General features: G+C 59.9%; 1 protein-coding gene across 1 annotated transcript; it reads right to left on the bottom strand.

Annotated features, from left to right (window-relative positions):
• Positions 1 to 6607: 6607 nt before the first annotated feature.
• TAMALIN (trafficking regulator and scaffold protein tamalin) lies at positions 6608 to 13449 on the bottom strand. The gene is made up of 8 exons (XM_058558205.1): positions 13166 to 13449; positions 11060 to 11109; positions 9410 to 9464; positions 9203 to 9305; positions 7934 to 8027; positions 7775 to 7841; positions 7498 to 7564; positions 6608 to 7105 (listed from the first exon to the last, which is right to left on the bottom strand). Exons 1-8 carry the CDS (start codon positions 13415 to 13417, stop codon positions 6612 to 6614), a joined length of 1182 nt encoding a protein of 393 aa, XP_058414188.1. The 5' UTR covers positions 13418 to 13449; the 3' UTR covers positions 6608 to 6611.
• Positions 13450 to 14109: the final 660 nt, after the last annotated feature.

Raw genomic sequence — 14109 nt, forward strand, 5'->3', positions numbered from 1 at the left:
TGTGGGCCTTCCTGAGGCGGTGGGATGTGCTGCGCCGGGAAGGCGGTTACTCACTCAGGCTTTGCCACCTGCTTCCCTCCCGGCTCCCAGCCAAACACAACCCAGAGTCCCAACTCCACCCCCACTCCAGCTAATGGCGGCTGCACCCCCAGACTGGAACCTGCCTCTGCAGTTCAGCCCTCAGCCTCGGGGAGGGGAGGGAGGGTGCCCGGCTGACTCCAGTTCGTGCACGGGACTGGCACTCCCACCCTCACCCCCCTTCACCGAAGCCCAGAACTTGAAGGTCAATCTTGCAGCCCCTCGGCAGCTCGTGAGGCTGCTCCCCCAGCACCACCACCAGTCTCACCTCTCGCTGCTGACTCCCAACTACTGGTCTAGACATGAACCCCTGCTCGGCCCCAGCCTCCCCGCCCCTCCCCTCACCCCTTGGCATTGGTTACGCCCGGTCAGCCAGCAGGTCCTGGATACCTGTGTTGTGTTCCCAACCCCGCACACCAACCACGGTAGGGACACAGATGTGTCCGATGTGATCTCCCTGTCCTCCAAGAGCTCCCACTCTGTGGGGGAGATGCAGAGGACGCGACCTCAGGGGGGCCTGAGGTCTGTCAGTACTTGGAGCTCCAAGGTTTAGTTGGGAGGGAGCCCAGAGGTCTCTAGAATCATCTTCATTCAACACCCATCAATAAATCTTTATTGAGCGTCTGGGGTGTTTTTAAAAATACCAATGTCCCAGCGCCCCCTCAGAACTCGTGAATCAGAATTGTAAGGGAAGGGGTAGGGTCCTGTCTGCTGTTAAATGCCCCCCAGGTGATTTGTTGCTGTGGTTGGTAACCACTGGTCTTGCATTCACATTCTTCAGACAGGGTGGGGTTTGAGCCAGCCTTCAATCAGTGAGATTTGGAGAGAGCTGAAAGTGGGAGCTGGGTGGCCTGTCACTCTGGTGGGGGGGAGAGGGGTTGCTAAATGGACCCAGCCAGCTGGGAGGGGGGCTGTTGAGTGATTCTGTAGGGAAGCGGTGGGGAAAGAGTCCCAGAGGGGCCGTATTTGCATACTTTTTGTGTAGATTTGTGTGTCTCTACTGGAAGGCTAAACTCCAGGCGCAGAACCTTCCCTGAGGTTCCAGAGGTGTCCCTTAGGGCAATTCTGGTGTCCTGCGGTTTAGCAAGTGTGCTTCCTCCCGGCTCCCCTCCATCCCATCCAGGACCACTTCAGACCACGTGGGGTTCCACGCAGAGAAGGTAATGTTGGTAGTAATCAGTTAAGTTTGATAACTTCTAAGTTCTGAACTCGTTCATTCCTTCAGACACACCCACCTTCAATCAAGGCTGTTTGAACGCCCGCCCACTCAGTGCCAGGCACGGCAGGGGCGTCAGAGAGCGCCGGATGGGTTGTGGGGTTCAGAGGAGGATCCACTGAGTGAGAGTGGGGGGCAGGGCTGAGGAGGTGCTGGAGGGGTGGGATCTGAAGAGGCAGAGCTGCCTTCACTGCTCCTTGGCTGATGGCGGGACCCTACCTCTGCGCGGTCTCCAGCCGGTAAGGTCAGGGCTGAGAGAGGTGCAGTGTCCCGAGGTCACCACCAGGGGACAGGCGCGCCTGCTCTGCTCTCCAGTGTCTATCTCATCTCTCGGCTGTTTTATTCTGTTGAGGAGCCCTCCTTGGTCCCCTGCCCTCTCCATAGCCCCGGTGTTCCTTTCTCTCCCTCGCTTCTCTCGGCCTATCACTCCTCCTTTAGGTCATCCCGTCCAGCCATCAGTGCAGGACCAGGCAGCCTCCCAACTCGACCGCCTGACTCTTGGACAGTCCTGGAGCCTCTCTCATTTCCCCAACTTCATGAGTGACTGATTAATGAGCAGAAAGTACCTTCTATTGTCTCACCTCTTCTGCTGTCATGCAGCTCAGGTTCTCTGGTTTTGTCTCCAGGCAAAACGGGAGTGTTTATGGGTTCACTCTTTCTAACAGGTTTTCTTATGATGTGTCAACAAAGCTCTCCTCCAAGCCCAAGCCCCTTTTTTAGCCCCCAGAACACAGTCCCAAGAGTGCCCCCCTTACTTTGATGGGAATGTTCTCTCCTCACTCCAGGACAGTACCCACATCCATGGAACCTTGATCCCTCTGGACCTGATCTCCTCATCCTTTTGCTATCTGGCGCATCTCAGATCCTGTTGCCTCAGGTCCCACCTTTCATATCCCCTCCATGCTCCCACCTTCCCTCCCCGCAAGTGAATTGCACAACTTTGAGAGGTTCAACTCCGTTAAATGGTTCCTTACCATCTGGACCCTGTCCTCACACTCCTTCCTCCAGGAAGCCTTCCCTCTCCCCAGTCTAGGGTCTAGAGACAAACTGAATGCTGGCTCTGCCAGGGACCAGCCATGCCACCTTCCCCTCTCTAATTCTCCGTTCCTTCATCTGTAAGATGGAGACAGAGATCCGTGGCTCTCAGACTTGCTGGGAGGCCTGAGTGAGGTGATGGATGTGGAAGTGCTTAGCACAGTGCTAGCCCATGGGAGGTGCCCTGGGGGACAGTCCCCTGTCCTTCAAGTGCAGCTGCCACCTCCACTGTCCCCCAACTCCGGCCTGCTGACGGGAACCTGCCCTTGTCTCTGTGCCCCGGCTGCTTCCTCTTCTCCCACCGCCCCTGGGCAGACCACTGGCCCAGACAGAGAGGGAAGAGCCAGGGACTCGGGCGTGCAGCCACCGTGCCGAGGAGACGGGGCGGGGTGGGGGGACGGGCCGATGTGAGCTCTGTGGGGACCTCAGACCAGAACTGCAGGGCTGTGTCCTCACTCTACTGTGCATGAGTGGAGTGGAGTCCACTGTCCTCCTCCCTGGAATTATTGGGGGCCCCTTCTGGCCTGAGTGGGGAAAGGGCCCCCACAGAGTCCCCTGAAGCTTTGCGGGGACCAGAAGGCTGGTGGGAGGTGAAGGAGGGGAGGCAGGGCAGGGGAATACCGACCACACAGTATTCCGAGTCCCTGCTCCTCTCCCATCCACCCCCACCCCTCCACCAAACACGATCCCTGGGTTAATTTTTAGCATCGCAGCTCGCACATTAGTCACTCCCTGTCACCCACCTACACGGCAGGAGGCTGCTGTGCTGGTGCCGTCATCCCACCAGCTGAGAGGTGGGACCCAGCCCCGCCCTGGGCACCCCCTCACCCTGCTCTGGGTGCACACGGCCAGCCAGGAGCCCCCTTCGGGTGAAGGCTACTGACATCACCCCAAGATTAGCTGCATGGAGGGAGGGGAGGAACAGGCTGGAGGAGAGGGGCTGGGAATCTATTCTGGGAGGAGAAAGCCAGGCAGGCCCTTGCAGCCCCCCTGCCCCCGTAAGGTGCTGTGCCCAGGCAGTGGGTCTCCTGGGAGCCCTGGGCTCTGAGAATAAAGGTTCGAGGGGGCTCCTCCCCTAGACCTGAGCCCCTGGGAGCTGCTCTTTGTCATCACTGCACAGCAGCTGTTCAAACAGGGAGCTTGGGGAAGCTCCATTTTCTTAAGCAAATGTCCTCCTTCCCCAGGACCAGGGAGGGCAGGGTGGCCAGGTGCAGGCGCCCTGGCTGGAGCCGACACCCAGCCCCAAAGGGATTTCACGAGAGGGGTCCACAGATGCCAGGGACAGATGGAGCAGGGGAGGGGCCTCCTCTCCCCGCCCCAGGGCTGAGAGGTGCCGAGGTAGCCATCCCGTCCAGGTTCCCCCTGCCCCCCCAGGCATTCCTGTTTATTGAGCACCTGCTGTGTGCCTGGCTGTGTTAGGTCCTGGAGATACAATGTAACAAGGCTGAGTTTCCTGCCTTAGGAAGGCAAAGAGATTCAAAAGAAGTCAGCATAATTACCAATTGGGAGTAAGTGCTATAAAGAAAGAAAAATAGAAGGCTCAAGATAAAGAATAAGGGGCAGGCCCGGTGGTGTAGTGGTTAAGTTTGGCTCTCCGCTTCGGCAGCCTGGGGTCCACAGGTTCAGATCCCGGGTGCAGACATGCTCACCGCTCATCAAGCCATGCTGTGGCAGCATTCCATATACAAAACAGAGGAAGATGGGCACGGATGTTAGATAGGGCCAATCTTCCTCAGCAAAAAGAGGAGGATTGGCAACAGATGTTAGCTCAGGGCTAATCTTCCTCACCAAACAAACAAACAAAGATAAAGAATAATAGGGACAGGGAACTACTTCTAATCAGATCCAGGAAACCTCTTCGGAAGAGGTGATGTTTAAGCTGAGACCTGAGGTTGGAGGAATCAGTCTTGCAAAGAAGACTGCTGCAGGCAGAAAGAACAGCATAGGCAATGATCAGAGGCGGGAGGAGCTTGGCATATTTGCGGAATAGATAGAAAGAATAGTGTGGCTTAACTATGACTAGTAAGTGACATGGAAGGAGAAACAATTTAAGCTTGAAGAGACAGGCCAGGACAAGATCCTGGGGGGCCTCAGGCAGGGCATCCCGACGTAGTTGCAGAGGTTGTGCACTGCACAAAGGCTCCCAGTTGCCAAATTGTTGGGCCTGTGTGGCTGCTGTCAATCCAGAGGAAGAGATGCCTTTTTGTAATTTGTCTACCCAGAGGGACAACATGTTATGGATAGGCTATGGTCAAGAGTTTGGATTTTATTCTTTTATTCCAGGGGAAGCCGTAATGGGTTTTAAACAGAGGAAGGTTGTGATCTGATTTCCTTTTGGAAAAAACGGCCCTGACTGCCGTGTGGAGAAGGGATGGTCCAGGGGCGAGAGGAAGCCAGCAGCGCACTCAGGGGGCAGGGGCAGGGGTGTGGGAGGGAGAAGGAGGGGGTGGCCTGGCTGCAGGAGAGCGCCACTTACACCCCTCTTAGAGCCGCCCCTTGTCTGCCGGTTACTGCCAGTGAGGAGCACTGGCGCAGAAGTCTCAAGTCCCAGGCCCAGCTCTGCCACTTCCTTGTTGTGTGACCCCAGATAGGTCGCTTGCCCTGAGTCACCTCAAAGAAGGTGGTGACCACCTCCTGGCGATGCTCTGAGCACACCCTGTACAGTCTTCATTGAGGTTCTACTGTGTGCTAACATTGGGCAAGAAATGAAGCAGCAAGTAAGACAGAAGAGGCTCCTGAGCTCTGCTGCAAGGAGTGTGCACCCTAATGGGCAGGGGCCGGGGGGAGGACAAAGCGCAGAAGGGTCAACTTCAGGTGGTGCTGATGCGTGATGGAAATAAAGCAGGCCTCTGTCCCAGCGGAGGGGGTGACTGTGCTAGACTGGGTGGGAGGGCCTCTGGGAGGCAGAGCGGAGGACTGAAGGAGCCAGCTATGGGAAGACCAAGTCAGAGACCCCGAGGGGCGGGGATCAGAGGTGGGGCGGGGATCAGAGGTGGACCGGGCACAGCAAGGCGGCCAGAGCAGGGAGCGAGAGGGAGACAAGAAACTGAGGCAGATGAAGGTCAGATGTCTCAGCACAGGAGTTAGAATCTTATTCCAGGAGTTCTGGGAAAGCACTGAGGGGTTCTAGAGCAATGGAGTGATCTGTGATGGGGCGGATGAAGGCTAAGGTCTGAGGCCCCAGACCCCAGGAAGAGAGGGTGCCAAGCCGAGTTATTTACACAGGGGTAGTTAAGGACTTTAGACCAGCCTCGGCCGCCACCTGTTGTGGGTTTTTGGGAAGGAGGCTCAAAGTACACTCAAACAAGAGGCCCAAGTTCTGAAGACGGTGTGAGGCCTCTAGTTCAGGCCCATACATGTAAGCTAAAATCCCTCAGACTCTTTTCCCTGGCTGCAGGCTCCAAGCAAATAAGATGTAAAATACTGTGTGTGTGTGTGTGTGTGTGTGTGTGTGTGTGTGTGTGTGTGTGTGTGTGTGTGTGGAGACAGAGTGTGTGATCGAGTCAGAGCTTGCTGGAGCCCAATCCTCCCCTTCAGGCAGTCACCACGCTGACACAGATGCAAAAAAACCGTCAATTTTATAGTTTGTGGTTCAGAAGCAACAATATGCAAAATGGTGGAACAGTCTATGCTGCCCCCACCCCACCTAGACATGTCCATTCCTGTCCCCCAAGGGGCGGAGAACCCAGGACCCCTGCCCGGCAGGATCCGACTTAGTTACAGGCCCCTGGGAGGGGCCAAGCCCTTAGGGGTCAAGGCCGGGAGGGAAGGGGACCAGCACCGTAGGCCGGCTCAGGGGCCCACTGGTTCACTGGAACTGTGTGTGTTTGTCGAGGGTGAGGGAACCGCTGACCATAGGCCATTTCTCCTCCAGGCCATGGGTGGGGAGCAAATAAAGCTGAGGAGAGGGCTTCGTGGGACAGGATCCCCCCCCCTCGAGGAGGAGTTTACCTGGACACCCCACAAGGCACTACTGACCCAGATGTAGGATGGCACGCCCCATCTTTGGCCCCCGAACCTCTCCCAACCCCGAGCTGGCCCAGTTCCCCTCTGCTCCCCCTCCCACGGTGGTGTGGGAAGAAGCAAAGGGGTCTGGCGCCTGGGTTCACTGCTGGCTGGGCAGAGACAAGCCAGGTACCCAGCACACCAGCAGGAGCTGGCGAGGACCCTCTCCCGCTGCTCTGGGCTCCTGGGGTCCCCTCCGGCCGGCGCCCGCCCCCGCCCCCTTTTTGCACTGGCAGGAACGAATAAATAAATAAATACCTTCCCCGCCCGCCCGCCCCTACAGCTGGCTCTCCTCCTCCTCCAGGGAGCGGTTGAGTCCGGGGATGAACTTGAGCAGCCGCCGGCGGAAGCTGCGGTACTTGGTTTTGCGCAGCCCGGGCGCGCACAGGGCCTGCTCGCGGGCCTCAGTCCAGAGCGCGCCCGGCGCGCCCCCGCCGCCGCCCCCGGGGCCCGCGCACCGCACGCTGGCGCTGCGGCTCAGCACGGCCCGGGCCGCGGGGGCCGGGGGGACCGGAGCCTCGGCCGGGCCGGGCGCGCGGGCCGGCGGTGGCGGCGGCGGCAGCGCGGGCGGCTCGGCGCCCCGGAAGAAGCACGTGTGGTAGACGGCGTCGTCGGTGTCGCCTCCTGCCCGCCGCGCGCCCCCGCGAGGACCCCCGGGCGCGGCGAGCAGGGGCCCGAAGGGCAGCGAGCCGGAGAGCAGGCCCGCACCGTAGAGACAGGAGCGCACGGACTCCAGCGTGTCGTAGATGCTCGGGTCCTTCACCACAAGGCCTGCGGGGCAGAAGAGTGAGGGCGTGGGTAGGAGACCTCAGCTGCTGACCCCCCGTGTGGCCCTGGGCAGGTCACAACGCTGAGCCCCCTTCCCTCATCTGTACAACAGGCATTATAAACTCAAGTCCTTATGAGGCCATTTATGACACAAGAGCCACCACAGAAAGAACTGGAAACAAGTTCTCCGAGCCTTGGTGTTGCCATCTGTAAAATGGGGGTGATACCATCTACTACTCACCTTCGGAGGGCTATTGTGAGAATAAACTAAAAATGGGTGTGCACCAGCCCAGGGCAGTACTGTACTCACCAACCTTGCTTCGCTTTGGAGGGGGAAGCACGGTTGGGGTATGGGTAGGGGTGCAGGTGGCCCTTCGCACTCCCAGTCTACTCACCATGTACCAGCCGCTGCTCCTGCACCATCAGGGACCTGTATTCGCCCCACTTCTCATACAGGGTTTGCTGCAAGAGACCCCCCGCCCCACTGTCAGGGGCTAGCAAGGAACAGCAGGAGAGGGGCACAGACTGAGGGATCAGGGAGTCCGCGGAAGAAAGCTTAAGGTTAAAGGGGGTTTCGGGCAGATAAATGGCCCCCTAAAAGAGAGTGGGGCCTGCGGGGGCAAGGGCTTGGGAAGAGGAGGGTGGAGGTGGGCCCGTGATCCTCCGCTTTACCTTCAGGTACTGCAGACGAGCCTCCAGCTCCGCCTTCCGAATCGATGTCCCATACAGAGTTTCCAGTCTGAGGTCGGAGAATCAAAGGCTAAGTGAGCCCGCGGGGTGCGGAAACATGGCGAGAGGCTGAGCTAGGAATCCGCAGGGCGCTGGACGTACCTGAGAACGTTGCCGGACGCCTTAATGATGTCAACGATCTCTCGATGCCGGATGCCTTCCACGTTCAGGCCGTTGACGCTGGCGATGGTGTCCCCTGCCAGGCAGAGAGGGGTCAGCATCTGCTCCACCGGGCAGGACGGAAGAATTCCTGCCCCCTACCCTAGCCAGAAAGGGGAGGGGTAATCACCCCACAGAACTTCTGAATTCCCTTTCCCCACTCCTCATGGTTCTGGGGAGACCGTGAGTTCTTGTTCAGACCCCACACCCCAGCATAGGGGCCAGGGCCCTCATACACCCACATCCTTACCCCACCCTCAGGAAGCTCTGTCCTCAAAGGCTGAGCCCTCCCAGCAACCCTGGGCTGCCCCCGGAGTTGGTTATTTCTGTCCAGCCCACAGGCTGTCATGAGACTCAGCCAAGACAGGAAGGGGGCAGGGTGAGCAGCCCCCAGCTGGGAACCAGCCCTGGTCCCAGGTGTGAGAGGCCTCAGCTTCTGATTCCCTGTGCCACTGCAGAGCCTCCTGACTTTGCGCAGGGCAAGCCACCACCTCTGAGGGCTCATTTCCTGTCTGTAAAAAGGGGGTGTGGATCCCTGCTGTGGCTACCTTGGGGATCAGGAGGGAGAGTGGATATGAAACTACTTTGCAACGTTGTAATATACCACTTAGCTCCTAGGAGCCGCTGGTAAGTGGGCAGAATGGTGAGGGCTTAGGGGAGGAAGTGGTGATAGAATTGGGGAGGTCAATTCATACAGGCTGCCCCTTCCTGGGACCTGGGGACTGTAGATTTGGCCAACCCCAAGGGTCTCCTACTGGAACCATCATTTCCTTGTTAGAGGAAATAACACAGGTACCCCAGAGTTGGGCCAGGTTGGGCAAGATAGGCCCTGATCCCCAATATCTAATTGGGGAATCCCCAAGCAGATCTAATGGAATGTTGCTCCTTCCTCAACTCTGCCCATACTGGATGACCAGGAGGAGGCAGAACAGTGGCAGCAACATCTGGCATTTACCAGGCCCTGGCTCTGGGCCCAGCGAAGCCCCTCACCACACTGTGACTGCCCCCATTTTGCAGATGGGACTGCTCAAGATCACACAGTAAATGGCAAGTCTGCCTGGACCCAAAGCCTGGGTTCTATTCATTCTTCTTTCTGGCCTTCTCAAAATAGGAGGAAGGGGAACTGATTTCAGAAGAGGTTTCTCGCCCCCTCTGCTTGGGAGTAAGGTCACACCCCCTTCCCAGAGCCCTGTGTCCTGGGCTCGGGCCCACCTGGTGTCAGCCCAGCCAGCTGGGCGGGGCTGGACTCATGAACCCGGCACACAAAAGTCACCATCTCCACGCGCTGCTCCTCCCGGTGGTGAAGGCCATAGGTCTGTAACAGACAAGGGGACCCTTAGCCCAGGGATGGGGTAGGGTCCATCCGTCCCTCAGACTGGCCTCCCAGTTCCTCATTCCCTCTGCCCTCAGCTTTCCTACCTGGATCTCAAAGCCGAAGGTCTGGTTCTCCTCCTTCTCCAGAGTCAGCACTTTCCTGCAGGAGACACAGGGGCCAGCTCATCAAGACCATCAGGATTAAACGGAGCTTGGCGGTCCCAGAGCAGGCCCTCCACTGATGCGGGAGTCGGCTCTAGAACATCCAGGCAGGGCTCACTGTCTCCAGTGACAACTCTCTCATCACAGGTTCTTGGAAAGTCCTTCCTCATACCCAACTGAAAGCTTCAACGAACCACATGAATCAATCCAGCCTCCAGTGGGGGAGGCAGTGGGAATGACCGGCGCCCAAAGGGGCGGACAAGCTGAGTTTTTCAGCCATACATCTGCTTTCTAGAGAGGCCCAGAGTACCACTTACTGACTAGCTGAGGCCACACACTCAGCCTCAGCCTGGAGCCTCCTCTGCTCGCAGCCTTGGGGAGAGGGCTGGCCCCACCCCCAGAGGCCAGTCACGAGGCACAGCACAGACCACAGCTGCTCCTCCCAGCTGCAGTGGGGCCAGCCCACCAGATGTGAGGGCTGGGGGGAGGGGGGCCTGGAGGCCGCCCCTTCCCGCACTGAAGGCCTGCCCACTGGACACAATGGTCTGGAACGGCTCCAGTTCTTCGCCTGCTGGGGGAGCCCAGAGTTTCCTCTGCCCCCTCCCACCCCCTTCCTTCCCGCCCAGCCAGAGGCAGAGCTACAGCAGCCTCCAAGGGCCCCTTCAAGTCTCACAGCCTCAGACAGGCCCTGGAGACCCAGGCCCCCAGCGCCCAGCCTGACCCAGAAACCCCCCAAATGCTGAGCAGCGACTCCGGGCCCCAAGCCGAGCTCCTCCCCACTTTGAGCGCAGGCCTTTCCCCCTCTGTGTTGGGGCAGGGAGCAGGGCGACTGAAAATTCTGTCTACTCCAGTGCTCTCTGGTTTTCCAGAAGAGTTGGCAAACTTTTTCTGCAAAGGGTCAGGGAGTAAATATTTTAGGCTTTCTTTTCGGGACCCATTCAGGCTCTGTCATACATTGTTCTTTGTTTTTATTTTTACAACCCTTGAGAAATATAAAAACAACTCTTAGCTCAAGGGCCGAACAGGCCAATCAGGCCAGCAGGCCATAGTCTGCTGATCCATTTTAGAAGCCAAGCCCAAATCAGGCCGGGACACGGGCAGAGTGGGGCCTGAGGTCAGCACCTCCTTCTGCCTCATCTCAGGTCCTTCCTAAGAGGGGCGCCACAGGAAGGGACCAGCACAGGACTGAGATTCTCGAGGCAGGGGAGCTAGACTCAAGCAGCTGGACACAGCTTGGCTATGGTCTGGGGCCTCGGGGGTTTGCTGGGGCTGGGAGGGCTCAGGGGACCCCAAAGACTTCTCCTACTCCTCCACCTCCCAGATAGAGATCTCCCCAGGGATGGGTAACTGGCAGGCACTGGGGGTGGGTTGAGGAGCACCTGATGACTCAAAAGTTCCTACCTCCTTTCTCTGCCACCCCCTTCACACAGCCCACACCCCCACCTGCCCCTCACTCCTAGCAAGGGAGCCCTTGCTCCCTTGGGAGAATGACTCCTCCTAGGTGGGCTGAGATGCTGTGTCGTGCTGGCCCCCACCCCACCCCAGCACCTCACCCTTTGGGACCAGGGCAGGGGCTGGGTGGTGGTGACTCACCGCTGCTGTTCAGGACTCTGGCTGAGATTCTTCCAGCAGAATCCTGAGCCCTGGGTGGGAAGACGGAGAGTCAGGAAAGAGCAGGTGAGAGGTGGGCTGTCCTTAAGCAGATGCTGAGAGCCCTCCTCTGGAGGGTCCCTCACCTGGACTCCAGCCCTGGACCCAGCACCTCACTTTCAGTTGCATGTCTGTCTGGTCCCAGTTCCATACCTGCTCTGGTGCTGCTGTAACTGCTTGCTGAGTGCCACCATCAGCATCACTCTCTAAGCTTTACCCCCATGACTGGGACTGTGGGGACACAACAGTCCTCCTGGGTTCCAGATGCATGAACCTCTAAGCCCTGTGCTGGTTCCCAGGCTAGGGGATGGGAACTCTAGATAGAATAGTCTCTACCCCAGGGCACATGTCTGCAGGGTGTCACATGCATGTCAGATATTATGCAAAGAAGGGCAGGGGGCCCCTGGGCTTGCTTATCAAGGCACTCCAGAGTCCTTCAGCCAGTTGAGTCTCTCCTCCTAATTTCTCAGCCACAGACAGTGGCTTGGGGGATCTGGGGTCAAGCCTTCAGGTCTGGAGGGCTGGCAGTCCTAGCCTGAACATGGAAAGGCAAGGAACACAGGATCCAAGCCTCCTCCCCCAGGACAGGCTGTTTTGGGGACCAACTGTGGATCTCAGCTGCAGGTGGCCAGCTGTGCCCAGCTCCACCTGGAGCTCTCGACATTGTCATATATTTTGTTGCTTTCTGGGACGAAATCTTAGATCTCAAACTTGTCTTTAAGTCTCACTATACTCAAGGAGACTGGGAGTTCTTGTTTTTTGGGGGGCAGAAGACTGGGAGTTCTTGTTTTTGGGGGCGCTGAGGGGGTGACAGAGCTGCAGGTCCTGCCTCTTTACTGCCCTTGAGAAGCAGTCTCTCTCCCTCCCTAAATTATTGATCCTTGGAAGAAGCCCTGCCCCAGACCAGCCGTTGTCCTTTGTGCCCCAAACAGCCCAGGGCCTTTCTGGTCAGTGCCCTTGTTAATCATCCCCCCAAGGCTGCCCCAAGGCTAGGAAGAGAAGGACTCCCTCTTTCTCCAGAACCAAAGATTGGCCTCAGGGGTGGGGACAGTTCCCAAATGGGCCACGGAGGAAGGACTGGGCAGCACAGAGAGACCCCTTTGTTTTCCACCCGATTTTCATAAAATGCAAATTCTCAACAAGCTGTTCATTGTGTGGGGGGGGAGCTAGGGGCCAGGGGAGGAGAAGGGGGGCTGGGCGGGGAAAGGCCACCAGCCCCCTCTCCTTAACCTGGGTCTGCGCCCCCCTTCTGAGTGCTCGGGTCCCTCTCTGGCCCGCAGGAGGGGGAGAAAGAGGGCGGGCGCGGTCGGCATCCTTCCTGCCCCGCAGGCGCCCTGAGACCCCTCCCACCTCGTCCGGTCGCGGCTGAAGCCCGGGAGCGGTGGCCTCGCACCCCACACCTCAGACTCCGGCACGGCGGCGGGCCCCGAGCCCGGGCATCCGGGCGTCCCCTCGGAAGGGTGAGCTCTGGCAGTCAGCGGCGCCGCACGCACTTCCTCGGCGAGGGAAGGCACGCGGCGTGTCCGCGCGCCCTCTCCACCCGGGCTCTCGGACCCTCAACTTGTCCCGGCCAGCGGCGGGACCCCCGCCCTAGGCCTCCCCGCCCCAACTAGAGAAAGCTGGGCGAGGGGTCTTGGGGCCTCGAGACCCCTGGGCGCTGGGGGCGGGGCGCGGGGGGCTGAAGGCCAGAGGGAGTGAGCAGGAGAGGGGGTGCTGGGGGGGTCGGGAACGAGAGGAGCGAGACGAGGCGGAGGCGCGTGGGGCGCGGAGTGGAGGGCAACCGAGATCGGGGGCGGCGGGGAGGTGCGGGCCGCGGCGGGGTTTGCGCCTTCTGAGAACGGGGCCCAGGGGACTCAGCAGGTTCTGAACGTATCCGCGGGGGTCAGCGGGTGGAGAAGAATGTGGGGGACTCGGTGGACCCAGAGGAGGATGTTGTGGGGGTCAGTAGGCACAGACAGGGGAGGTTGCGGGCTTGAGCAGGTCCGGAGGAAGGGACCCCGAGGGTACCGAGAGCTGGGGGCCGCGGGAAGCGGTGGGTGGGGGACGCACCTTTCGGCGGGGCAGGGTGCCCCCGGACACGGCGAGCGCGCGGTACAGCTCGGCAGGGTGATAGTCCTCCAGCGCCGCGTACAGCTCGTCCCCAGGGGGCCCAGGGCTGGCGGCCGCGGCGGGGGAGCCCGAGGCCGGGGTCCGGGCCGGAGCGGCGGGAGCGACTTCCGAGTCTGGAGCCCGGGCGGCGGGGTCCGGGGCGGCCGCCGCCTCCTCCTTCTGCTGCAGCTTCCTGAGTCGGCGGAGGGTCATGGCTCCGGCGCCCCTCGGAGGCGGCGCTCGCTCCGCGCGGCGGGGCTAACGGCGGCGCTAACGGCGGCGCGGAGATGCCAGCCGGGCGAGCGGCGGGTCGCCTCCCTTTATAGGATTGGAGGGCGGGCTGGGGGTGCGGGGGGGGAGGAACTCCCGGTTGCCTCGCCCCAGCGCGGCAGGCCCCGCCCCCCGGGGGGCCGCTCCTTGGAGCCCCGCTCACAGCGCCCGCCGCCGGCCAGACGGGGAAACTCTTGGGGACCTGAGCGCTCGACCGGGGAAGAACCTAGCCGCGGAGGGGACGGGGACAGGGCATCCCGGGGCGGGGCCAGGGGTCTTCGTGATACCTGGGCGGCGGGGGTCTGTGAAGGGGCGTGTGCGCGAGATTTGAAAATTTAAGGATGGATGGCTTTGGACATTCATGGAATCTGGTGGTGAGGGGAAAGGGAGGGGTCATGGTGAGGAGATTTGGAGGCCCAGGGGAAGATTCTATGAGATCAGGGGCTGCAGGAGACTTGAGGCAAGGGGAGAGAGGCAGCGGGGCTGTGCACACGGGAAGGGGGGAAGGGGCGGAAGGGGCGTAGACAGGGGGCAGGGGGAGGTCCCTGAAGGAGGGAAGAGATGCCCCTGAACTGACAGTGCAGAAGCCCCCAGGGAGTGAGAGGGGCCAGGATTTCCCCTTTACACAGCTGCCC

Source organism: Diceros bicornis, chromosome 17 (genome assembly GCF_020826845.1).
Source record: "Diceros bicornis minor isolate mBicDic1 chromosome 17, mDicBic1.mat.cur, whole genome shotgun sequence".
Lineage (NCBI taxonomy): Eukaryota > Metazoa > Chordata > Mammalia > Perissodactyla > Rhinocerotidae > Diceros > Diceros bicornis.

Excerpts from the sequence above, each read along its gene's own strand:
- TAMALIN (XM_058558205.1), bottom strand. The coding sequence starts at position 13,417 with ATGACCCTCCGCCGACTCAGGAAGCTGCAGCAGAAGGAGGAGGCGGCG. Across the intron at positions 11,110-13,165 it reads GCACCCTGCCCCGCCGAAAG|GGCTCAGGATTCTGCTGGAA; the intron begins GTGCGTCCCCCA and ends CTTCCCACCCAG. Across the intron at positions 7,106-7,497 it reads GGAGCAGCGGCTGGTACATG|GCCTTGTGGTGAAGGACCCG; the intron begins GTGAGTAGACTG and ends TCTGCCCCGCAG.